This window comes from Rhinatrema bivittatum, chromosome 3 (assembly GCF_901001135.1).
Source record: "Rhinatrema bivittatum chromosome 3, aRhiBiv1.1, whole genome shotgun sequence".
Lineage (NCBI taxonomy): Eukaryota > Metazoa > Chordata > Amphibia > Gymnophiona > Rhinatrematidae > Rhinatrema > Rhinatrema bivittatum.
In genome coordinates, this window is record NC_042617.1 from 579,692,235 (window position 1) to 579,720,164 (window position 27,930).

At 44.6% G+C, this 27,930-nt stretch overlaps 1 protein-coding gene across 1 annotated transcript in view; it reads right to left on the reverse strand.

Moving 5' to 3' along the window:
* HBS1L (HBS1 like translational GTPase) overlaps window positions 1-27,930 on the reverse strand; it is a 300,920-nt gene that overhangs the window by 65,546 nt on the left and 207,444 nt on the right. Inside the window, 2 exon segments of the mRNA XM_029596612.1 lie at window positions 1,141-1,287; window positions 3,107-3,224. Of these exon segments, the coding sequence (XP_029452472.1) occupies window positions 1,141-1,287; window positions 3,107-3,224 (265 nt within the window).

Sequence of the window (27,930 nt, forward strand, 5' to 3'; positions counted from 1 at the left end):
CTGCACTAAAGAGCACATAGAAATGAAAGAAAATGTACAACTTGAAGTTCTAAAATTGGAGTTAAAAAAAAAAAAAAAAGTACTCAGCCACCCCTCATGATAGAACACATTTATTTCAGGACAATCAAGGTTTTATATACTGAAAGCAGCACTTGCTTTCTAATTACAGCAAAATTAAAACCTGCTGTGAATAGGAGGAAAGCTTTTCCCAAAGTAAGGACGAACCATCACAGGGATCTTTTTTCAAAGGTAGGTAACTTCTTCAGCATCCTGCGCCTGTTCCCAATTCTAATGCAACCAGCTGGGAGATAAGAAAATAGTTTGTGGGTACTCGGCCTCTCTTCTTAGCTGACCTGCCCTATGTCCACTAACTGTACCTTACAGGATATTTACCCCAGAAGAATGCCACTGTGAGGTGAGGAAAAGGCAGCTCCGCTCACTTAAACCACCCTCTTTCCAAAGGTTAGTGAAGAAAGAGAGGTCAGAGGAGTCCGAGATGGCACAGAAATGAAAAATTGATGGTCAATCATGCAAAGAGAGGTTAACACTGAAGAGGAAGACACAGTAATACCACAGGGAAGGGGCACAATTGACTAACCATACAATCCACAACGAACACTAAGACCTCAAAATGAAAGACTACTGGCTATTCCCACAATACGGAGCACGCATCTGTCGCGAATAAGAGACCGCGCGCTTTCTACAGCGGGTCCAGAACTCTGTAGTTCTCTGCCCGAGACATCACGTACGCTATCAGATAGAAAGAAACTTAAAGGAGAGCTAAAAAGTGGCTATGCAAGAACGCATATAAATTAACTTCAAAACTTCAGAATTTACAGAGCCACAAAGTCACGAAGGACATAAGGTAATTGAATCATGAAGAATAAATCAAACATGAGAATGTAAGATTCTCAAAACAACCCACCGACAAAGATTTGAAAACTATCATGTTGATATATTTTAAATAATCTTTTGTAACAAATAATTGTTTGTTTGTTGAGCTATCACTATGAATGTCACTTTGTAAACCGCTGTGATCTATACACGGAACAACAGTATATAAAATGTCTAAATAAATGAATGATTGGGGCACAGATGGAAGGAAGGAAGGGCTCAAATCTCAGTCTAAGTGGCACCTACCTGATCCATTTTATTGACTGCGACTGCCAACTGTGTCACTCCAAGGGAGCGAACCAGGAGTCCATGCTCTCGTGTCTGGCCACCAGCCTCAAACCCAGCTTCAAACTCTCCTCTACTGGCATCCACAACTAAAATGGCTACATCTGCCTATGAAAGAAAGAAAGAAAAGTATAAATATGAATTGGAAAAAAAAAATAATTCAAATATTGTACATAAATAGGAAGGCATTTTACCTCCCTTCCTACCCACTTCCATACACATAATCAGTATAAGGCTTGGACTAATCTGACCATAACGGACTGATATATACATATATATCTATATACATACACATACATATATACACATATATATCTATAAAGGTCAAACAGCTGAAATGTTACAAAGCATGGTCATCTCTCTGCTGGATGTTGCTACCAGATGCTAGGGGATGCATAAAATCCTTTAGGCACGGTCAACAAACCCAAACTAGAAAAAAAAGAAAACCAAATATTTCTTCCGTTCAAAATCAAATTCAGGTCTCTCGCTCTTTAAAAAGAATTTCTAGAGGACAGGTTCATTAAGAATTATTAGACAGTCTTGACTTGAGGATCACCACCTCTTACTTCTGGGAGCAAGCACCAGCAAATGAATCTCCTCTTTAGAACCTGCCAGGTACTTCCATGAAATCTGGATTGGCTACGGTCAGAGACAGGATTGCTGGGTTCAATGGACCAATGATCTAAGCCAACATGACATTTCTTATGTTTTTATATCAATAATGTGCAAGAAAACCTCCCACAAGAAAAATATAATGGGTCAACAAGTCCTCTAATCATTTATATAGAGAGGCAAATTTTCAAATGCCATTTACATGAAAAATAGTTATTTACTGTGTAAACAGACTAATAATGGTAATTGTCCATTTTGAACGCGAGTCAAAGTATATGGTTTATTCCACGATGCACATATTTTTACCTGCATTTTTGTGGAGGAGTTACAGAGGGCAGGGTTAGACTGGGAGAGACAACAATGCATTTAGATTTGCATTTTCAGAACTATGCATGTTTTTATTGCCAGGAAAGGTACCCACAGGCAAAGCAGGCGCAGATCTCTGCAGGTACTTTTTCTTTCAGTTTTCAAAGGAAAAGCATACTTCTACTTTCCCTGGGAGAGACTATAAAAGCTGCGGATAAAAATATCTCCAGAATTTGCACCTGCCAAAGTTTTGAAAATTGCCTCCAAGATGTATACTGGGAGGGCTGATGGTTCTGGCCTGCTTGCCTGGTGCCATTCGCCTTTCATTGCTCTCTCTTTTTAAATCTTTACTCTTTGATTACTTTTTCATTTAGGTTTCCCAGTCAAGTATCTACGTACTTTCACGGTTTGGTTTCCCCACTTATGATCCTACCTTGAGCACTAATGATATATTCCTTGTTTTTGTCATCTTTGTAAATGTACTTTAAGAGAGGCCTTTCCTCTCTACAGCATAATCTCTTTATTTGTGCATTTTAAAGGTCTATTGTATTCATGTTTTTATGTGTTTTTAGCTGTTTATGTTATTTTTACTCCACTTTAGAACCATGTAGCTTAAAGGGGATTATAAATAAACAAAGAAGTAATTCTGGGGAAGGGTTTCACATTTGAAAATGTTTTCAAGAGTTGCTCGAAATATATGAATTTCTTGGGCTTGAAGGTACTTTGTTTTGAAATATGCTTCATAAATTAACCTAAAAGCATCCATATATATATATATATATATATATAAAATGGGGAACTTCGCTGGATGTTATTAATTGCATGGCTACACTGTGTGATATTCATTTATAAATTTTCTTTTTGTGCCACGATGGCATGTTGATTTCTGGGTGGCTGTTATGCACATGGAAACTAAGCGTCAAACATTTTGCATCATTTTAAATAGCTTTAAAAGAAATGCTTTAATACAGCATGTTGATTATGGGAATGCACTGGCACCCATACTTACTTGAGCAGCACCTGTGATCATATTAGGGATGAAATCTTTGTGTCCAGGTGCATCCATCAACGTAATAACTTTAGTCTTCGTCTCAAATTTAGTCATACCTACGTCCATAGTTACTCCCCTTCAGTAAAACACAAACAATTGAAGTTCAGAACACATAACGTGCTGCACAGTTAATGTTAGCTCATATTACAACGGAGGTAACCACGCCAGCTCATTTCCCAATTCTCGTTTCTGCATCTTGAACTCAGTGTATGACTAGCTGATGCCTGAAAGGAGATTCTGGATCTGCTCCTGAATGCGGCATTGGGTACTACAATTTAAAAAGCGGCCACTGCTGGAGGCAGCAGCAAGAAGGGTTCCATAAAGGGAAACATCCCATAAAGACATAGATGAAGGGTTAAAGAGTCACCTTACATCTTGTTTTCTTCTATGAGCTAAGAAACAATGGGCTACCAGACAGATATCTCAGTTAGACAGCATGAAACAAAATAGAAAATAAATATAGTTGTCTGCCCAATGATTAACAGAAGGTAGCCAAGGTTATAAAAAAAAGTTATAGAAACAGAAACACAACGGCAAAAAGAGTGTAGTATGGCCCTATCTAGTCTGCCCACCCACTGAAATAATTTAGCTTCACAATGCCCATCACTCCCTCAGAGATCCTCTGTGGTTATCCTACTGTATTCTGATACTGTTTGTGCCTCCACCACCAATACTGGGAGGCAGTTCCCATGCATCCACTACCTTATCTGTAAAGAAATATTTCCTAAGATTAGTCCTGCGTCTACTCCCTTTCACCCTCATCCCATGGCCCCTCATTCTAGAGCCTCCTGTCCGCTGAAAAAGGCTCGCCTCCTGTGCATGGAAACCTCTGAGATACTTAAATATTTCTATCACATCTCCCCTATCTTGCCTTTCTTCGAGGGTGCACATGCTTAGATCTTTACGTCTATTCCCATATGCTTTAGAATGAAGACCACGGACTATTTTAGTAGCCACCCTCAGGAACCGACTCCAACCAGTTTATATCCTTTTGAAGATGCGGTTTCCAGCACTCTATCAGTATTCAAAATGAGGTCTCACCAGGGACCTATACAGCAGCAATATCACCTCCCTTTCTCTGCGGACCAGGCCTCTCTCTATGCAGTTAAGCATTTTTCTGACTTTTGCTGTCGCTTTATATACTTGTTTGGCCACTTTAAGAACATCAGATACACCCACTCCCCAATTTTGCTCTTCTTTCATACTCAGAACTTCACCCCTTGGGTTTTTGCATCCTAAATGCATTACTCTGCACCTTTTAGCACTAAATCTTAGCTGCCAGACCCTAAACCATTCCTCGAGGTTCACTAGATCCCTCCTGTTTTCCACACCTTCCTGGCTGTCTACCCTGTGGCAGATTTTGGCATCATCCACAAAAACACAAACCACATGACCTCACAAGTTCTCCCTAACTATATTCAAACAATCACCTATCGGAAAACTATATTATTACAATGTACACTGGTGTCCGGTATCACTAATATGAGCTATAACCATGCATTGGTTATAACTTAAGTGTCTGTGTATACCGCTTTTAATTTAAGTTAATACTTGTGAAACGTGAATGCTCCCAAATGGAATCTTTTAAAATTTTTTATATTGTACATATTTTAGCTTTTTAAACAATGAGTTGAACAATAACTTGGATCATTTTTCTAAAGACAACTCTCTTCTTCACGGTCAACCCAATTTGCCTGTTTTTAAAGAAAGTCTCCACACTTATCTTGTTAGATTGCAGGACAAAGCCATCGCTAATCTCATTTAATCTGTTTCTGCGAATTGCAGAGAGAATACGGGATGATAATTCGTATAAATGAAAAACAAGTTGCACAAAGAGGCTGGCCAGTTCTGTAGCTGAAGGAAATCCGATGAAAGGCACCAAAGTGAGCCATCTTGAAGAACCTGTCTACCATTAGCCATATCACCATGGAGCCCTGTGAGTGAGGGAGATCCACTATGAAGTCAGTGGATAGGTGGGTCCAGGTTTCCCTGGGTGCAGGCAACGGCTATAACTGGCCCCAGGGTCAGACACAATCAGTTTTGTTCTGTGCGTAGGTTGGCCAGGATCTTACATAGTCCTTTATGTCCTGCTTGACATGTGGCTATCAGTAGTGGCGCTGGAGGTGGTTGAGGGTTCTTGACATTCCTGGATGCGCCGCTACATGGGAGTCGTGCACCTATTTCAACACTTTTTCCTGATGTCTCTTGGGAATAACCGTCTTCCTTGCCGGGATGAAAATGGGGCGGCCAGGATGATGGGTTGATGATATGTCGCGGTATCTTAAGGGCGGCCAGGATGATGGGTTGATGATATGTTGCGGTATCTTCAGTCAGAAAGGAACAGGACAAGGCATCCATTCGAATGTTTTTCTGGGCAGGATGGTAGCAGACCTCAAAGTCAAATTGAGACAAGAAGAGAGACTGATGGGCCTGCTGAGGATTGAAGTGTTGTGCCTGCAGAAATTATTCCAGGTTTTTGTGGTCAGTGTAGATGGTGATTTTATGTTGGGAGATGCCACCACTCCTCCAGGGCAAGTTTGACAGCTAGAAGTTCTCTGTCTCCGATGGTATAATTTTTCTCAGCTGGAGAAAACTGAGAGTAGAACAAACAAGGAAGAAGTTTCCCTTCCATGCTGTGTTGACTGAGGACAGCTCCAATCCCAAGGGAGAGGTATTTACCTCAAGCACAAAAGGCCGGGAAGTGGCTGGATGCTGGAGCTAGGGTCCCCAGTTCCTCACAAACCTAAAACCCTCTTCTCTGCACCACCGCCTCATCCACACATCGAGACTCTTGAGCTTGACCTGCCTCTGCAGTCCTGCACATGGAACAGGAAGCATTTCTGAGAATGCAACCCTGGAGGTTCTGGATTTCAATTTCTTACCTAAAAGCCTAAATTTAAGCTGTAGAACCTCCCTCCTGCACCTTCCTATGTCATTGGTATCCATATGTATCATGACAGCCCGGTCCTCCCCAGCACTCTCTAAAAAAATGTCTGATCTAGGTGGCATGTGGGGTCTGCTATCTTTGCATCAGGAAGGTATGTTACCAAGTGATCCTCACACCCACCAACCACCCAGCTATTTTCCTAATGATCAAATAATCCACTAGATTAATCATCCTAACCCTTCCCTCCTGGGCACAGAGCCCTAGAGACACATCCTTGGGGCGAGAAAATAAAGAATTAGCTGGAGGGCACGTCCTAGCTACAGGATCACTTCTTTCCACACAAAGGTGATGGTCTCCTACCAGGTGATCTTACATAAGAATTCAAATACTGGGTCAGATGAGGGTTCACCAAGCCCAGTATCCTGTTTCTAACAGAGGCCAACAAGTCACAAGTATCGGCAAGATCCCAAATTAAATAGAACCCATGTTGCTATTAAACAGTGATAAGTAGTGGCTAGTCCCCAAGTTTACTTAATTGAAAAGCATTTATGGACGTCTTCTCCAGGAACTTATCCAAAACTTTTTAAAACCCAGTTATGCTAACTGACTTAACTACATCCTCTGGCAATGCATTCCAGAGCTCAATTGTGCATTGAGTGAAAAAGAATTTGTTTTGAATGTGCTATTTACTAACTTCATGGAGTATCCCCTAGTCTTAAAGAATACATAATCCATTTACATTTACCTGTTCTATTCCACTCATGATTTTATAGATCTCTATCATATCCTCCTCATTTGTCTTTTCTTCATGCTGAACAGCCTTAACCTCTTTAGTCTTTCCTCATAGGGGAGCTATTCCATTTCCTTTATCATTCTGGTTGCCCTTCTCTGTACCTTTTCCAATGCAGTCATATCTTTTTTTGAGATGTGGCGACCAAACTACACCAGTACTCCAGATGCAGCCTCACCATGGAGCAATACAGAGGCATTATGACATTTGCTGTTTTATTTTCCATTCCTTTCCTAATAATTCCTAACATTCTGTTTGATTTTTTTTTTGACTGTGGCAGCACACTGAACCAAGAATTTCAAAGTATTTTCTACTAGGATGTCCAAATCCTCTTCCTGGGTGGAAAGTCCTAATATAGAACCTAACATCTGTTGGTACAGTGTGGGTTACTTTTCCCCATATGCATCACTTTGCACTTGTCCACACTGAATTTCATCTGCCATGTGTATGCCCAATCTTCAAGTCTGGCAAGGTGCTCCTGTAATTTTTCACAATCCACTTGTGAGTTACCAACTCGAAACAATTTTGAGCTGTCTGCAAATTTTATCATCTCACTCCTTGTTCCCTTTTCCAGATCACTCATAAATATATTTAAAAAATCACAGATCCCAGTAAAAATCCCCGAGGCACTCCACTGTTTACCCTTCTCCACTGAGAAAACTGACCATTTAGTCCTACTCTCTGTTTCTTATCTTTTAACCCAATTTGCAATCCACAATAAATATTGCCTCTTATCCTGTGACTTTTTAATTTTCTCAGAAGTCTCTCGTGGGACACTTTGTCAAATGCTTTCTGAAAATCCAAGTACACTGCATCTACCAGATCACTATTATCTATGTGTTTATTTAACCCCTTCAAAATATTTTTTATATTGGTGAGGAAAGATTTCCCTTGTGTCAATCTATGCTGGCTATGGCACATTAAATCAGGTCTTTCTATACATTCTGTGATTTTGTTCTTTAGAATAGCTTCCACGATTTTTCCCAGCACTGAAGACAGATTCACCAGTCTATAGTTTCCCAGATCACCCCGGAACCCTTTTTAAAGATTGGGGTTACACTGGCCACCCTTCAAGCTTCAGGAATAATGAACAATCCCAATGATAGCTTACAAACTACCAGTAACAGATCTACAATTTCATTTTTTAGTTCTTTCAGAATTCTGGGGTGCATATCATCTGGTCTGGGTGATTTGCTACTCTTTAGTTTGTCAATCTACCTTATTACATCTTCCAGCTTCATTGTAATTTCTTACAGTTCTTTGGAATCATCACAATTGAATACAGTTTCCGGCATGGGGATCTCCCTGAAATCCTCATTAATAAACACTGAAGCAAAGTATACTTTCAGTCTTTCTGTGATGACTATCTTCCCTAAGTGCCTTTTTAACCCCTCGATCATCTAACAGACCAATCTTATGTTCTTATGTTCTTATAACTTCCTCATAGGCTTCCTGCTTCATATATATTTTTAAAAGTTTTTATTATGACTTTTTGCCTCTAAGATCAGCTTCTTTTCACATTCTCTTTCAGCCCATCTTATCAATATTTTATACCTAACTTGCAAATGCTTATGTCTTTTCCTATTATCTTCAGATGGATTCTTTTTCCAATTTTTGAAAGAAGTTCTTTTGGCTAAAATAGCCCCTTTTATCGCATCTTTTAACCAAACTGGCATGTTTGGCCTTCCTTCAACTTTTTTTTAACGAGTGGAATACATCTGGACTGGGCTTCCAAGATGGTATTTTTAAACAATGACCATACCTGATGTAAATGCTTAACTTCACAGCTGCATCTTTCAGTTTCTTCCTAGTTACCTCATGTTATCAGTCTCCTTTTTGAAAATGTAATGCTAGAGCTGTAGATTTACTTAATGTCCTCCCCCTCCGGTCATTGAGTCAAATTAATTTGATTGCACTATGATCACTGCCTCTGAAAGGATCCTCCAAAGCAGCACAAGTGGTTTGTGAATAAATGTACTGCTTGCCTCATGAAGTTGTTATGGGTGCTCTTCTGGAACCCAACAGGTATTTCTACGGGGCGGCCAGTAAAATGACTTGGCAAGTGTTCTAGAACAGTGGTTCTCAACCTTTTTTCTGTCGGGACACACCTGACAGATGGTTCTCACATGCGTGACACACTGACCCATGATCGTCACAGGGCTAGATGTAAATGTACAGTTTGCATCCACGGGAACCCCCCTGACCCACAATAATGGATGTAAAGCAGAATTATGACATTCCCCATACAACTCACCCTACAAAAAAGATATTCTGGTTCTGGTGTCATCTCAGTAACAGCAACTCAAACTCCTTCTACTTCCAGGCTCAATAGCCCTACTTATGAAAAGACAGCAGTTTACCGCCAATGCATGTCCTCTTGAGAAAACACAACAAATAAGACTGATAAAACGCTTACATGCTAGTAAAATATCTCATCTCGGTAACAGACACAGAACCGACCTAACATACTCCCAGGATCTGTAGTAATGCACGTAAACTAATCCGCACAGTTACACCTGTATTATGGAATACACTCAAACAGGAGCAACCCCATCTATGAAAAGGCAACACTACAAATATTAAATCAGGCCCTAAAAACCAATACACCTCTTATTAGGAAAACAGAACTAGCAAGCAGCTATAGATCCCCACACAGAAATAATTGTAAAACTATATTAATAAGCAGAATAAATGTTTCAAAACAGCAATGAACAGAATAACATCCAACAATTAGAAACTCATAAAAACTATTAAAAATTCTCCAAACACCAATTAAATATTTCAAAAAAAGCAGACACATCACATAATATTAAATAATTAAAATGGCAGTCAATCAAGAAAAATAAACTTAAAAAGCCACCTTTACTTACCCCCTCCAGCAGCTCTCCTACTCCTCTTCCATGCAGGCCGTAGCACACAGCAGAAGCAGCAGTAGGGGCTAAGGTCTATACTCATGGTCCTCTTCCTTAGTGCCCATGTCTCTCACACACACACCATATACCAGTCATGCCGCCATGACCAGTTTCTGTCTCTCACACACCAATCATCTCCCAAACAGTCTTTGACACACACACCAGTCACCTTCCTGAACAGTTTCTCTCATGCCATACACACACACAGGCTTCCCACTCCCGTGTTCTACTTACATATACGGGCTTCTCACTCTCATAATCACTTTCTCTGTCTCACACACACTCACCAGTCTCTCACTCCCATGCTTGTTCTCTCCACATGCACAGGCTTCTCATTCCCATAATCACTTTCTTTCTCTCTCACACACACACAAACACACACCAGTCACCTGATCTCTCTCATGCATACACACACACACACAGGCTTCCCACTCCCATGTTCTCTTTCAGATATACAGGTTTCTCACTCCCATGCTGAGTCTCACACACACCCAGGTTTCTCACTCCCATGGCTCACTCTTCACATGCACAGATTTCTCATTCCCATAATCACTTTCTCTCTCTCTCACACACACACACAAACACACACCAGTCACCTGATCTCTCTCATGCATACACACATACAGGCTTCCCACTTCCATACTCTGTCTTACATATACAGGCTTCTCCCTCCCATGCTGTGTCTCACACACACCCAGGTTTCTCACTCCCATGCTCACTCTTCACATGCACAGGCTTCTCATTCCCATAATCACTTTCTCTCTGTTACACACACACACACAACAGTCTCTCTCTCATTTCCAAGCTTGCTCTCCACTGCCCAGGCTTCTCATTCCCTGAATCACATTCTCTCTCTCATATTCACACACACCAGTCTCTTTCTCTCACACACACAGTCACCTTACCAACCAGTCTCTCTCTCATGCATGCACACACACACACACACACAGGCTTCCTACTCCCATGCTCTCTCTCACATAATCAGGCTTCTCACTCCCATGCTTTTTCACACACCCACAACACCAGGCTTCTTACTCCCATGCTTTCTCACATACCCAGATTTCTCACTTCCATGCTTTTTCTCTCTTTCACACACACACACACATCAGTCACATCCCTGATTGTCTCACATTCTCACATACACATCAGTTATCTCCTTGAGCAGTCACTTTCATTGTCTCTCACATATACACATACATCAGCTCTCTGACCAGTTTCTCTCAATCACACACATGCTCTCAATCAAATACATTCTCTCACTTACACATTGGCTGGCTGGCTGCTTCTCTCTCTCTCTCTCTCACTTCCTCTCCCCCCCCCCCCGCCCTTCCCCGAGCACAAATGGTAGCTGCAGCAGCCTCCTCCTCCAGCCTCCCCAGGCCAAGAAAGTAGAATCCCATCGGCCGCGGGATGCTCATGCTGCTGTCTCCTTTCTCGATTACCGGCTGCTTCAATTGCTCGGGGGCCAATGCTGCAGCCGCCACTGCTACTTTATCACGTGGCACGGCTCTTTCTTCTTCCCGCGCACTGCGTATCACTTCCTGCTCCAGGTCACGGGGGGGGGGGGGGGGGGTGCAGGCGCGGGTAGAAGAAAAGGCCAGCCGCAGGTACCACAGCTTCTTTTAGCACTGCTGCCGTTCCCACTGGGCTTGAATGTGCTGATAGCCCGGCGGCAACGGCAGCAGGGAAGAAAGAGCAGCAGGAGAGACCGGGAGCACGCGACACACCGGTTGAGAAGCGCTGTTCTAGAACATGAACAATAATATTTTCCTGCTCTTCAAGTACCCTGTTCAGTGTTTAGCTTGCCTCTATTATAATTTCTGGTGGATTGGCCAAATATGCAAAGTCTTTTTACTGTCTTCCCCGTAAAGACACTTGTTGGTTTCTAGAAGAGCACATTATTGCTATCCTTTATGCACCCATAACAAATTCATCAGGCAGGCAGGCAGGCAGTATATTTATTCACATGCCACTTTGTCATGCATTGATGGAACATTCAAAAACATGTGCAAGGCAAGAAAAAAGATGAAGTGAATTGTGAAATCTGCAGTTTAAGCAATTCTCATATGTAGTATCTTGCCTTTTCTTGTTTTGTGCTTAAATAAAAGCTTGGAAACCTGTGGCTGGTACCTTGTCTTGCTATCTAGAAAGGCCCTTAGACGATGGGGTTGTTAAATTTGCTGAATTGGCAGTGGCTCAGCCACCACTGACCAATGCAAGGAAACTAATCAGCATAAAACGTTTTGCAGACTTTGATGACAAATTTATGAAAACATGTCTAAACAAAAGTGTGTCAAAGCTAAAAGTGTGGTAAGCACAGTAAACTGAGCTGTAATTGTAAAATGTCACATCTCTAGCTCATGTGCATGTTTTACAGTTGGTGCCAAAGATAGCTCTTTTTAGGAAAAACATTTTATTAGTTTCAGATAAACAAATACAACCAGTATAGTGAGGAAGGTGTATCTGCAACCTCACCATATCCATGAACTGGAATAAACAGTCTCTAAAACCCCCCTCCCCCCCTAACCAGTATTCCGAGACAAAAAGGGTCCAATGGTTGTGGATACGAGAAATAAAAACAAATGGGTAAGTCCACAGTACCTGAGGCTCAGCCAGTATCACACAAACCAACAAATAAAAAAACAAACCACTTTAAATAGTGTTAAGAATTAAGCTGCGAGCTCGATGAGGTAGAGTCTGCAAATAAAGTTCCCAAATCTTCAAGAATCTACTCCGATAGATGGGAGAAAGATGAAGTGAGAGAGATTCCATATGCATCAGACGGTGGAGGGAGTTCCGCCACTGCCAGAAGGACGGTGAAGTCGACTCTCGCCACTGCAATAAAATCTGCTGTTTCCCCACATAGCACGCCTTTTGGAACAGAAGGCATATGGAAACAGTACTAACTGTCCGTAATGGGAGATAATCAAACAATATAGCCCTTGGTGACAAAGAAACTGTTACCTGCAGTAAGGCATTCAAATAATGCAGTACCCGTGCCCAAAATTTCCTGATACATGCACATTCCCAAAACATATGGCTCAAAGAGCCCACGTGAAGATTACATTTACTACACAAAGCCGAAGGCGTGAGATGAGAGCGGCAGGCCGCCAAAGGCGAAACATAAGCTCTCCACAGGAATTTAAATTGCATTTCCCTGTAGTAGTGATTGGAAGTCACGGTAACAATAGAACGAAACCCCATTTTAATCATATTGTCTGTCAATTGGAAAGGGCATTCAGTTTCCCAACGGTTTGGGTAATTGCCAGGTTCTTGTTTGGGTAATTGCCAGGTTCTTGTGGCCTGGTTTGGCCTCTGTTGGAAACAGGATGCTGGGCTTGATGGACCCTTGGTTTGACCCAGCATGGCAATTTCTTATGTTCTTATGTTCTTATGGTCTCGCAGTAACCTCCACAGCCCCTGGGATGCAGCCACCTCAAAATGCTTGTAGTAATGGGAAAGAGATGGGGGTAGAGCGCGTCCCAGAGAAAGAAAGCTTTCCAGCTTATAAAAGGGTTCAGCCTGTACACTCTCAACTGGCAGAGAAACAATGTAATGGTGTAGTTGCAGATAGGAAAATACATGGCTTACAGGCAACCCATATAATTCATGTAGTTCAGCCCAGGGGAGCATTTTACCGTGTAGGTCTAAGACATGGCCTAATAATGTCACTCCCCTGGACGCCCAGTGTTGGAATCCCGCCGTTTGAGACCCCGGGATGAACTCCGGGTTCCCTCCAATGGGTAGCAAATAGGCACATAGCCGGGAAACGCCCAGATAACCAGTGAGGTGTGCCCAAGCACGACGGACAGGGGCCACCAATAGTCCCACTTCCCCTGAGATCGGCAAGTGCCTAATTTCAGCTTGCAATATAAAGTGTAGATTGTATGGTGCAATAAGAGTCTTTTCCGCTGCCAGGTCCACCCAGTTAGATTTATCCGTAATCCAGTCTCGTTAAAGACGGAGGTTGCTGGCCACATTGTAGAGCCCTAGATCCGGGACCCCTAGGCCACCCCTCTTCCAGGCCACCTTAAGGTGGGAGAAAGGGACATGCGCCCTCCGTCCTCTCCACAAAAAGCGACGTAGGGAACGCTCTAGTAAGGCGAGATCTCCCCGCCGAAGGACCAGAGGCATATTTTGAAATAAATAAAGCCACTTAGGTAGAATGGTCATTTTAAACAAGTGGATTCTCCCACCCAAAGACAACGGCAGATTGTTCCATAAATTCAATTTATCTTGCGTATAGCTGAGAAGACCGGGGATATTGAATTGGTAATATTGAGTAGGTTGGGACGGGATAATGACACCCAAATATTTAATGCTATCCAAAGCCCAACGGAGGGGAAAGGGGCCACTCCAACCCTCTCGAAGCGCAGTAGGGAACGCCAGGGCCTCTGATTTATCCATATTTAACTTTAATCCCGAAAAACTACCAAAGGTCTCAAAAAGAGTGAGAAGTGGGGGTAGCGATTTAGCTGGATCTGTAAGGAACACCAAGATGTCGTCCGCAAAAGCGGCATTTTTAAAAGTATGGGTATGAAAGCGTACTCCCCTCACTCCCCAGTGATCCTGGATGGCTAAGAGGAGAGGCTCTAATTGCAACAAAAACAGTAAGGGGGACAGCGGGCAGCCCTGTCGAGTACCTCTCCCTATGTGAAATGCCTGCGACAGATTCCCATTGACCAGTATTTTAGCTACCGGGTCTGTATAAAGCAATTTAATAGCTGCGAGGAAGAAGCCCTCAAAGCCCATTTTGTCCAGAGTGGCGTACATGTATTCCCAATCCACCCTGTCGAAGGCCTTCTCAGCATCGAAGCTGATGGCCAAATAGGGGATATGGTCTCGCTGGCATAAGGTCATGGCTATCAAGACTTTCCGGATATTGGTGAGGGCATACCTACGCCGTACAAAGCCCACTTGGCCAGGTTGGATTAAAGCAGGGAGGACAGGGGCCAGGCGATCCGCTAATATTTTAGCCAGCATCTTTTGATCTTGATTCAACAATGAAATAGGGCGATAGGACGCAGCGTCTAGCGGGTCCTTCCCAGGTTTAGGAATCAAAGTGACGTGGGCAAGGTTGGTATGTAGGGGATAAGAACCCTGGAGAACCAAGTAGTTGAACGTCTTAGTGAGGGAGGGAACAACAGAATCCGTCAAAGCTTGGTAAAATTCTGTTGGATACCCATCAGGGCCGGGAGTTTTACAAAGTTTGGCCGTCCGAATGGCTTGTTGGACCTCCCCCTCCGTAATGGGCTGATTGAGGGCCAGAAGCTGGTCAGCAGTCAGGTGGGGCAAGGGAAGGGTAGAAAGAAATTTATCGGCAGACTCAGAATTCCGTGAACCAGACGTGTAGAGGGTCAGTGTAAAATGTACGAAAGGTAGTTAAGATGTCAGCCGTGTCCGAGGTGACATGTCCCGCTCAGGTCCGCACTGCCGGAACAACTCGGGAGCCCCTATGTATTCGTATGAGATTAGCCATAAGCCTACCCGGCTTATTGCCGTACTGGAACAGCTTATGTTGATAATAGAGCATACTCTTAGCGGCTCTTTGGTGAAGCAAAGTATTAAGTGCCCCTTGTACGGTCCGAAAGGAATCTCTATTAGCCTGGGAGTTATGGGTAGCCAAGACAGTTCGCGCCCTTCGAAGTTGAGAGCTCAGAGCTAGGATCTGTCGGTCCCTCATCTTGCTCCGCTGAGCCGTGTAAGAGATAATATCTCCACGGAGTACAGCCTTAGCCGTGTACCAAAACAAGGCTGGATCGTCCACGTGTTCATGATTTAGGGCAGCATAATCAGCCCATCGGGCCCGCAGATAAGCCGTAAACTGGCTATCTTTAGATAAATAATAGGGGAATCGCCAGGTAACACCACCACTAGGTATACGGAGACTCGATAACATAATCCCCACTGGCGCATGATCCGATATTATCAGATCGTCAATGTGAGCTGCACTGACAGCAGAAAAATGATGCCCGCTAATAAGTAGATAATCCAGCCTTGTCTGGGTCTGGTGAGCTCGGGAGATGTGAGTGTATTCTCGAGCTGTAGGATGGAGAGTACGCCAGGCATCAATCACCTGCAGGGACCGCTCTAGAAGCATAACCCCGTTATCAGCGGGGAGCCTCCCACCCGGGGGTAGATCCCTGTCTAGACAGGGATCTCGAATAGTGTTAAAATCCCCTCCTATAATCAGGACTTGGTCAGTGTGGGCAGCCAAAAGTTGATATATCCCACGAAAAAATTGCAAGCTAGGATTATTAGGAGCATATATGTTACAAAAAATAAATGATTTTTGGAAGATTTCTGTGAAAAGAATAAGGTACCGTCCCTCTAGGTCCTTGATAGAGTGGGTGACCGTGACTGCCAGTTGTTTCCCAATAAGGATAGCGACACCCGCTGATTTGGAGGTGGCAGAGGCATAATACACCTCCCCCACCCAGTCCCTGCGCAACTTATCATGTTCCGCATCAGAGAGATGTGTTTCCTGAAGGAAAGCAATCTGCACAGACTTCCGTCGCAGAGCTGACAGGACTTTGGACCGTTTTATAGAGGAATTTAGCCCGCAGACATTCCAGGAGTGTAGTTGCAAACCCACAGTAGTCATTTATTCAACCCAGACAAAAGAGAAACATAAAGATAAGAACACTGGTCATAGGTGAAGGTCCCCCCAGCTAGGGCCTCCAACCAGCTCAGACAACCACCTCGGTACTGAAAAGGAAAAGGTAAGTAAATCCACAACATCAGAGCCAATCGTATAACACAGAATAGCAAATAGGTAACTCGGAACATGGTTAGCAACCCCTTCCCACCCCCAAATCCCCCAACCCCAGACCCCATCCCCTCCCAACCCAAATCCCTTATCCCAACCCCAAGAAATGACAAAACCCCAAGAACGGAGAGCACGTGATCCATGTCGTTCCCTCCTCCCATCCCCGCCCCCCGTCTCCTCTCAAAGTGAGATATGTACATAGCTGCAATATTAAAAGGTGCGGAGAAGAAAAAAAAAAACTGCAAAAGAAACAAGCCTGAAGGCAAATGTCAAGGGTTCCACTTGCAGAGCCATAGGTCTGCCAGAAACAGAGCCATAGGGGCAAACATTGCGCCGTAGTCAAAATGGGGAAATGGCACACTCAGGCAGTGCAACCCCACAACAAGAAAAGGGGAGGACTTGAACTGAGGGAGATGGGATTTTCAGCTCCCCTCACCCCTCCAGGACACACATAGCAGGTAACCATCAACACTAAGTAGCACCGGCACGCTGGGCTTCTTGCTGTTGCAGGAAGGTTTGGGCCGCCTCCACAGTATCCAGCCACTGAGTTCCACCTTCCATAGTGACCCTTAAACGGGCCGGATAGAGCAACGCCGGTTTGAGGCCCATAGAGTACAGTTTAGAGCAAATAGGCGCAAACAGCCTGCGTTTCGCCGAGAGATCCACTGAATAGTCCTGGAATATCAGGATTTTTCGGTTTTCATAGTGAAGAGACTGGCCGGTGCGCAGTAAGCGAGGAATCTCACTCTTGTGGGCATAATTAAGAAGCTTCGCGATGACCACCCTCTGTCTGCTGTTATCTTCTCGCCGGGGGCCTAGGCGGTGGGCCCGTTCAATTCTCAGAGGCCCCAAAGCAGACGGGATCGCTAATTCCCTCATTAGCCACTTCTCCAGAAAGGGGGCCAGCTCCCGATCAGCAATAGTCTCTGGGAGACCCACGAAACTGAGATTAGACCGTCGGGATCTATTTTCGAGGTCCTCGAGGCGTTCTTCCTGTTTAATAATGCGTTTAGTAAGCTGAGCCAGCTTTCCCTCATGGTCGCGGCAGCCATCTTGATTGTCTGAGACGCGCTGCTCCAGCGCCTGCAGACGGGGCTCAAAGCCAGCAATGGTAGAGGAGAGGTCGACGATTTGTGCTGCGATGGCTTGTAAATCAGGTTGCAGAGCCTCACGAACTGCAAGTTTAATATCGGCCAGGGCTGCCACCGATTGCTGCTCCGAAGGTCCCGGGTCCTCGACTCCCCCGGCGGCCTCCGGCAGTCGGGCCCGATCTTTCTCCTTATCCCTCTTCGTCCCCCGAGCCGCCATTGCGCTTCAGGTAGGTTGATATTGATGCAGGAAGACTTTATAAAGCGTGGGGGCTCCACACAAAAAAAACCCAGCAGCAGATAAACGGGGCAATGCGCCGCAGATGGGGAGCTGAAGAGCGGAGAGGGAGGGAAACACGTCCACACTCCTCAAGGCATCACGTGGTCTCCTCCAAGATAGCTCTTTTTAACAAAGTGCAGTCATGCATGAAAATGATGCATGTCTTTGGGACTGTAAGTCTGACCAAAGCAAGGCTGGGTCCAAGATGATTGTAGCAAAAAAGGTAGTTTATCAAATGACATTAGAAAAATAAAGCAGAGTTGCTTACCAGTAACAGGTATTCTCCTAGGACAGCAGGATGTTAGTCCTCACACACGGGCTGCATCATCAGATGGAGCCCGGCACAGAAAACTTATGTCAAAGTTACTAGAAACTTTGACTGGCACACTGAGCATGTCCAGCATGCCACTATCCACGCGGGATCCCTCTTCAGTCTCGTAACATAGAATTATGAAAAAATAAAACAAACATAGGAAAACCCAACTTCATGGGGTGGCCAGTGGGTTTTGTGAAGACTAGGAGAACACCTGTTACAGGTAAGCAAATCTGCTTTCTCCTAGGACAAGCAGGATGGTAGTCCTCACACATGGGTGAATCCCTAGCTACAGGCAGTCCCCGAAAACAAAATGACCAGCAGGCACCTAACCATGTGCCAAGAGGCACAACAACAGTGGTGCTCTTGGTAACAGAGGGAGACAGCCTGAACCCGAAAAAAGGGACATAGGAAGGAAGAGATTCTGGAGGACAGACTGACTGAAGCTGCTATCGCGTCATCCATCTCTGTCCAGGCAGTAGTGAGAGGCAAAAGTATGGAGAGAACTCCACGTTGCAGCCTTGCAGATCTTGTCCACAGGGACTGCTCTCAAGTAGGCCACTGAAGTTGCCAAGGCTCTGAGAGAATGGACCTTGATGTGATCCCCAAGCTGCAGTCCAGCCTGAGAATAGCAGAAGGAGATGCAATCTGCCAGCCAGTTGGAAAGGGTCTGCTTAACAACCGCAATTCCTAATCTATTCCTGTCAAAAGAGATGAAGAGTTGTGTAGACTGCCTATGGCCTGCTGTCCACTCCAAGTAGAAGGCTAAGGCTCTCTTGGGGATCGGAGAGATCAAGATGACTGCTGTGTAGCGTGCATACGAACATTGCAGCTCCGGTTTCCTAGAAAAAATCATTTTCCTTGGCTGATTTCCCTATTTCCTTTTTGCCGCTTTGGAATCATAATGCCTCATACAAAGAGGAAAGCCAAGGTCAGAGAATTTACATCGACTCCAGTTGCAGATTCAAGGCAACCTCGGATAAAGGCCATGTTTGAGAGACCCGTGCCGTTTCAGCCAGAGGGAGGAGCAGCTGGGGAGGTCGGCGTGGAGCGGACGCCGAGCCCCATGGCTAACGAAACATCCCTTAGCCCCAGCGCGCCAACAACCCCTGAACCGCCGTCCGGAGTCCTGGTGAGAGCAGACCTACCAACTTTATTACTGGAGAAACCATCGGCCTTGTTTAGCTTTGGCGTCCAGAGAAGGGCTGAGGAAATCTCGAGCCCTTCGGAGAACCCGGATATACAGGGTTCCAGGGGCCAAAAAGCACAGGCACAGTACCGAGACGTTGACGGAAAGGGACCGGAGGAGGTAGGATTTGAGAATCAAAATATAAAAGTTATTTGCAATCCCGCCTTAATAAGGCCTCAGAAAATTACCCTCGAAGAAATTTGGTGTATGCTAGTATCGATGGACAAATCCATTAATACGTTGACAAATATAATATATAACTAAGACCCAGGTATTGGAAAATAAAGTGACAAAGATGGAAACATCTTTAAAAACAACGGAAATAGAAAATATGGAGGCGGTTCAAAGGAACTTAACCAGATCTGAGAAATTTCAAATGAATAAAATAGAAGCATTTGAGAACCAGTTGAGGAGATCTAATTTAAGAATTTTAAACTTCCCAAAGACAAATCTCCTAATGATCTATTCAAGAGCTACTTGATTAATGTTCTGAAATACCCTGAGCAAGCCCTTCCCTGCAGTCTCCAAGTTGTACTATCTACCTCAACTTAGAGAAGAAAATACGCAGCAACAAGAAAAACTTCTGGATTTGGATGCAACTATATCAGATATTTTGGAGAAGTCATTTGAGATGTCCATAGACACTAGAGCCGTATTATTGGTACAGTTTACTTTCACATCTGAGAGAGACTCAGAGTTAAAAATGTTTTTTCGCCATCAAAAGCAAATTTCTATGGCCAGCAGGTTCGTGTATTCCCAGACATTGCAAGAAATACTCAAATAAAGAGAAAAAAGTTCATTGCAATGAAAGAGGAGAGCATTACAAGAGGGGCAAGACCTGAAGCTCACTGACTCTGAGCGCCAATGTAATTGCGACCAAAAATATGACCTTCCAGGTCAGGTATTTGAGGCCACAAGAGTGCAGCAGCTCAAAAAAAGCTTTCATGAGCTGAGCCAGCAATACATTGAGGTCCCAGGACACGGTGGGAGGCCACAAGGGAGGCTTCAGCTGAAGCAGACCCCACATAAAACGCTCCCTCAAGGGATTGCACAGAGATGGGGGAACCATACACACTCCAATGGTACACACCGATCATGCTCAGGTGCACCCTGAGTTGGTTTTTAAGCCAACGTCTGAAAGGTACAGGAGGTAATCAAGCAGCTTCAGTGTAGAGCAGGAGAACAGATCCAGACGGCGGTGCTCACACCATTCAGAAAACCTCTTCCACTTCAGGCTATAAGATTTATTAGTGGAAGGCTTCCTGGAAGCCACCAGGACCTGAGAAACATCATTAAAGAGATTGAGGGGCTGCAAAATCAACCTCTCAACATCCAGGCAGTCAGGGACAAGGCCTGGCGGTTGAGGTGGTGCAGTGTCCCCCGATCCTGCATGATGAGGTCTGGGGAGGTCCCCAGATTGATCGGCTCTTAGAGGGAGAGATCCCGCAAGAATGGGAACCAGATCTGCCTTGGCCAATAAGGGGCTATGAGGATCATAGTTCCCCTGTCCTGTCGAAGCTTCAGGAGAGGCTTCATCATTAGGGGAAGTGGAGGGTATACGTACAGAAGGCCCTTGCCCCAATGGCAGGCAAAGGCATCTAAGGCTGATTTGCCATCCACTTTCCTGTTGCAGGGGGATGTGAACAGATCCACGTCCAGAGTCACCCAGAGGTGGAAGATCTGATCTGCCACTTCCTGATTCAGGGGCCACTAATGGGCTCGGAAGGCTTGACTCAGCCTGTCTGCCACCACATTCTCTGTCCTGGCCAGGTACATGGCTTGGAGCATCATACCCTGTGACAGAGCCCAAGACCAGATCTGAATGGCTTCTTGGCACAGGAGGAATGACCTCGTACCTCCCTGTTTGTGGATGTACCACATTGCCACCTAGTTGTCAGTCTGGATCAGAACTACCCTGTTGATCAGGCGATCCCTGAAAGCCCAGAGCGCATACCAGATCACACGAAGCTCCAGGAAGTTGATCTGACACTGAGCTGACATAAGCCCTGGGTGCGGAGGCCCTTCACATGGGCACCCCACCCCAGATTGGTTGCATCCGTAGTGAGCACAATCTGGGTAGGGGGATTTTGAACGGGCACCTCTTGCTCCAAGTTGGCCAGACTCTCCCACCAAGACAAGGAGTCCTGAAGAGGCGGAGTAATGTGGATGCGGACGTGGAGGTCCACTGAGGTCTGTGCATAAAGCGAGCTAAAGGAGTAAAATGGACGGTTGCAGCCACGTGCCCCAAGAGTTGCAACATAGAAACATATAGAAACATAGAAATGACCACAGAAGAAGACCAGACGGCCCATCCAGTCTGCCCAGCAAGCTTTCACACTTTTTTTTTCTCTCATACTTATCTGTTACTCTTGGCTCTTAGTAACCTTTTTTATTCTATTTCCCTTCCACCCCCGCCATTAATGGAGAGAGCAGTGTTGGAACTGCATCTAAGTGAAATAGCTTAATTAGTTAGGGGTATTAACCAACGCAATAAGCAAGCTACACCCATGCTTATCTGTTTATCCAGACTATGTAATTCAGTCCTTGTTGGTTGTTGCCTGAATATAGATCCACGTTTCTTCATTCCCCCCTGCCGTTGAAGCAGAGAGCCATGCTGGCTATGCATTGAAAGTGAAGTATCAGTCTTGCTCCCCTGCCATTGAAGCAGAGAGCTCTGCTGGATATGCGTGAAGTGTCAGACTTTCTCCCCTGCCGATGAAGCAGAGAGCTATGCTGGCTTTGCATTGAAAATGAAGTATCAGTGGCGAGATGAAATCAGCTAGCTCTGGTAGATCACTCCCGCAATGGACACCAATGGGAGTGATTGGTCGCGGGAAAGATATGTTTGGGCCTGAGCAGTGTCCAACCTGGTGCCAATGAAGTTCAACTGAGGCGACGGGTTGAAATGGGACTTCGGGTAGTTGATGATAAACCTCGGAGACTCTAACACCCGAACAGTCAACCATAGAGACCGTACTGCTCACTCCTGGGTGGGGCTCCTGACGAGCCAATCATCCAGGTATGGGAACACATGCATCACCAACCTGTGGAGGTATGCCTCCACTATGGCCAGATACTTGGTGAAGACACGAGGGGCAGAAGCCTGGCCGAATGGTAACACCCTGTACTGAAAGTGTTGCTCGCCCACCACAAATCACAGATATTTCCTGTGACCTTGGAAGATATCAATGTGGGTGTAGGCATCTTTTAGATCGAGGGAGAAAAGCCAATCTCCTCTTTGTAGGAGGGGAATCAGGGTGCCCAGAGGGGCCATCTTGAACTTTTCTCTTTTTAGAAACTTGCTCAAGGCTCTGAAGTCTAGAATGGGACGGAGTCCCCCTGTTCTCTTCGGAATCAGGAAATATTGGGAGTAGAACCCCCGCCCCCGCTGTCTCAGCAGAACAGGCTCGACGGCCCTGACCCTTACCAAGGTGGCGAGCTCTGCCAACAGAATTTTTCTGATGCAAGGTCTGACCCCAAGAGGGGCATGAGAGAGAGTCTGAAGTGACACCCAGGAAGTTCATCTGTTACCCTCGATGCATAATGGACAGAACCCACTAGTCTGACTTAACACTGGGCCAACGGTCCAGAAAGAACGGTAACCGGTCACTGACCAGAGGGTCCTGCAACGAGGGTATGGGCAGTTGGCTTATGCTCCCTCGCAACCAGTCAAAACCCCATAACAGGGCTTGTCTGGGGTGCCAGCTGAGGTCTAGAGGTCAGTTGCTGCATGGAGCACAATACTCTAAGAGTGACCTTCATTCAGCTGCCTCTAGCTCTTGAACCAATAGAAATCTAGCTGAAAAATTTTGCATAGCTTTGTTTGAAGCCCTAGCGAACATCCACACAAAATTTTATTCAATTTGAAGGAGGTCGAGCGTGGATGATTTTCTAAATTGGTCCACTTGACATGGAAGGTCCCCTGTGAGTGAGACACAGCATCCTTTCACTTCAGTGGAAGAAAAAAAGATTAAGGAGACACATATGGTTGCAGCTCTCTAGGTCTTTCTGAGCTCTAAGTGAACATATTCTGAATTGGCACCATCAGATATCATATCACCGACTTGTGTGGCTGATACAGTCCTACTTGACCACAGAGAAGGTACCTTAGCCTAGCAGATGCATTATATTCTTGCCTAATTGTGCTTTTAGGGTCTCCCTAAAAGCACAATTCAACCTCTTCAGATGTTGCAGAATGCCGCTGCTCGTTTAATTACTAATACTCGACGGCATGAACATATTACTCCAGCACTCATGTTCCTACATTGGCTACCTGTATCCTTCAGAATTACTTTTAAAGTTCTCTCACTCATCCACAAATCAATTCACAACCAAGAGATGCAATGGTTCTCTGATCAGCTCATTTTTCGCACCTCCAACAGACCAATTAGAAATATTCACCAAGCGAAATTAGCTGTCCATCCACTAAAACACATCAAACACGTTTCCACCATAGACCGATCATTCTCCATAGCGGGTATCAAAATCTGGAACAACATGCCGTTGGACCTGCGTCTTGAATCCTGTCACAAAACCTTCAAACAAAACCTTAAAACATGGTTGTTTGAACAAGCATTCACTCTATGAATCTCATCTAACCTAAAAATTCAGCTATCCCTTATTATTCCTCACTGGCTCCAAGTTCTTTTCCTCGCATTCTGCTATTCCATACCCCCCCACTGTTACTCAATTTAGGTTATTGTATTCAATGTGACATTGGTCTCGCTGCTGACAGTTAATTTGCTCCTGCGAATACATGGTTATTTATATTTTATTGTTTGATATTTAATGATGTATGCATATTATCTTTAAAACCCTTGTTTCTGTAAAGCCTGTTGCTGTTAAATGTTTTACTGTTTTTTTAAACTGTTACATGTAAAGCCTGTTGCTAATTTGTTTCACTGTAAACCAAGGTGATGTATGTCTATACGTACCGCGGTATAAAAGAATCTATAAATAAATAAATAAATAAATAAATAGTTGCCATGTGGAATACTTGGGCTCAGCTCTCAGACCTAGATTTTGCTTACAGGATCAACAACATTAGAGGAGGTCCTAGAGGCAGCCCCTGGGGGAGGAAACTGCAGCAATCTTTGTGCACATGAATGGTGTTTTGAAGGAAGCCACTGGCCAGGAAAGAACTTCCCAATAGACAGAGCAGGCAACTGTCCAGGGATCCCTGCCCTGCCACCGGAAGTATGTTCCAGCGGTCGCATCACTATATAGAGCAGCTGGCCGACGCATCATCACAGGGGGACCCTGCCCTGGGCCAGCTGCAAAGTCAGAGGGAACAAGGCTGGCTGTGATTTCTAACATGACTTCGGAAGGAGGTGGCTGGTTGTCCAAATGCCTAATGGCAGCTGGGGTGAAGGGTTAAATCCATCACTGGCCATGACTTTCTCGCGAGGTCTGTTTATTTTTAAAAATCTTATATTCTGCATCTTCCAAGCAAAAGGTGTTCTGTGCATATCACATTTTGGAACAATCTTAAAATCATTAAAATAAAATATTGTGAGAATGTGAGGTTAAACTGGGGGAAAACCATTTTTTCTACAATTAAAGGCCCACGATCGCTTCTCATCTCCTAATTTCCCAACCTGATATAAATGACAGGGTTGGGGCAGGTTCCCTTTGAAAATCCGGCTGGCAGATACAATGTACCTGTGTGGCTTGCACCTGCACTGAAACAGAAGCAAAGTATGCACTGTAAATTAGACAGAGATTTGATGATACAATCTACACGTGCAATTTTATTTTTCTTCCCAGATCCCTTTCTGCTCATTTTTTGGCAGAAAAAAGCATGCGCGCCTATTTGTACCCACAAAGAATGGAGGGGGGCAATAATCTGCCCCTGATTTCATGTAAATTTATCTACACGAGTCACTTTACTTCCCCCAGTTTGATGATTTCTTCCAGCTGAGTGACACTCAGCTAAATCTAATTCCTTACTGAAGCAGAAAGGTCCGCTGCTGAGCGAGAGACTTTCACTCAACGTCCGCTCCATAATCACTACTTGAACTAAATTATTCATTTAGGGAAAAGCTTCATAATGCCCATCTTCCTTCCTTCCACTCCCCTCTCTCCAGTAAACTGTAAGACCACAAACACTCCTTAGCAACCACTTGATCATCAAAAACGTAAAATAAGATTCTTACCAGTACTCTTGCTAGTAGGAGCAGAAAGGAAATGACTAATAATTCACTTAAAAAAAATAGTGAGGTGATATATGAAATTGCACAAAAAACTGACTCTACTAGAGTCCCTTGCTAACGTTAATAAATATAAATAAATTCTATTTCAAACGTACTGCCCCCTCCAACTCTTTCATAATCAAACAGTGGACAAATCAATGTGGCTTCCACCAAGTTTATCAGCGCAGAAAAACAGTCATGATCTCTATTTGCTGTAACAATATGCTCCGTAAGGATATATTACTACTACTTAACATTTCTATAGCGCTACTCGACATACGCAGAGCTAGACAGACAACACACAAGAGACAGTCCCTGCTCCACAGAGTTTACAAGCTAATCAAAAACATATAGGTCAAGAGACCGTTAATGATGAGTCTTTCTGAAACTGTCCAGAAGTGTTTGGTTTTTGGGGATGGGGCTAGTAGACGATGTATAAATGCAACATTGTATCTTTATTAAGAACAAAAAGACTTATTGGCTACCTAGAGAAATAAAGTACATTTGGTTTGGTAAATCATTGTTCCCCATTCTTCAAGCATGTGTGTGTTCAGTCTTGGTGTATAGCAACAGGGTGTTCCCCATCATGCAACAGCAATATTTTTCTAGAGAATAGTTCCACAGCTGTTAAATACCAGGAGATGAATGGATGCGCAGGTGCTTTTAGAATTTTAACTTGACTGGGCAAATCTAGCACTTTGTGGATAGAAATATAACAGCTGCTTAAAAATACCAGGCGCCATTTTGATTTTTGGGGGGATTCCATTTGAGAACATTTTAAAATTTTATATTAGAAATGGTTTAAAAACAGATGGTTAAGTCATTCATTACTTGTGGGAGAGGGATTGTTTGTATTATATGTAGTATTGCCCGCCATAACTGACTGCTACATGTACTTAGCATCTGTGTTTTATTATGTAGCAACTGAAAAGGAGTAACTGAGAAAAAAAGACCATAAACTCCAAAGACTCAAAAAGTCATCAGCAAGATTCAACTCAACCATATTTTTAAATAGGCAGACGGCGAGGTTGGTCTTTTGAGGCTAGGTCTTTCTTGCAAGGTTATTTTTTTTTTCGTAATGCAATTTTTTTTTTTTTTTAAACTGTTTGCAATTCTTTTGTGGACTTTACTGTTCTTCTGTTTTATAAGGTAATGATAAATATCCTGTGACACAGGATATTGAGAAGCAGAGGTTATAAATACTATTGTTGTAGGGTACCAGAAGGTTCCCTGACCCACTTTAGCTTCTAGAGGCTTAAAATACAAACAGTGTTAGGAAAGAAAACACATTTATTGATTCTTTTCAGACGAGGGATCCGCCAATGAAGATATCCTCATCATCAGTTTCAAAAGGCCCAATGATGCGTGTTAAAACTATTAAAAAGAATAAAAGGCGGCAATGCGCCTGCCTAACTGTCCCTATGGACTTCCTGCCACTGATCATCAGATGAACTCCCAAGCTCCTGAACTGAAAATACAGCTCCTCGAGGCAGAGATACAGCCTGCCTCTCAAGAGGTGCTCCTCAGCACCAAAGAGAAATGCAGCAGAAACAGTCTCAGTCGGTTCTACTGCTCCACCTCTATCATCTCTCACTGGCCCCTAACCTGCCCCACACCTTAGCCAGATGTAACCTAGACAGAAAACTTCCCTGCAGCTCACACATTTCCCTTCCCAAGCATCAACTCAGAAAGAATACTTTGCTATCCAGCAGAGCCACTCTTAGTCCCTTTAAGCTCTGTATATCCTTACTTTTCCCTACAGGTGCCTTTGCCTCATACCTCCCCAATGTTGCCCTGTTACATCTTTGGTACTTCTCTCTCATTACGCCCGGTCGCAGACAGCTGCGACCGCTGTTGCTCACCTCTTGCCTCACGGCTCTGACTCCACTAGGAAGACTCGCGGCCTCCGCCAGCTATCGCCGGTCTATCTGCCCATGTTCCCGGCCTCCTTGGACGGCGTGGATGCTGCCGACCGCCATCTTACCATCAGAGCTCCTTAGGCACGTGCACTCCCACACCAGTCTTATCCACGTCATGGCGGGAACCTCGGGGTGTTCCCCCCCCCCCGGATGACGTCATTCATCGTGGACTCTTAAGCCGGCTGGCCCTGTCTGCCTACGAGTTGGCAACGAGTTCCCTCATTGCTGAATCCGCTTCGCTCACGACGGACTTCCGTTCCAGTTCCTGCTTCTTCGGCATGAGACATCCCAGGTACCCGCTCCTCTGGGGCCCCTTCCTCGTCTCTGGCTATCCGCTCCTTGGAGGGCCTTGCGCCTAGGACCGCTGCCTGCCCCGCTCCCCGGGGCTTTCTCTGGAACAATTGCTACCTCCACTGTGAGTACTTCGCTTGCGGACCATTGCCG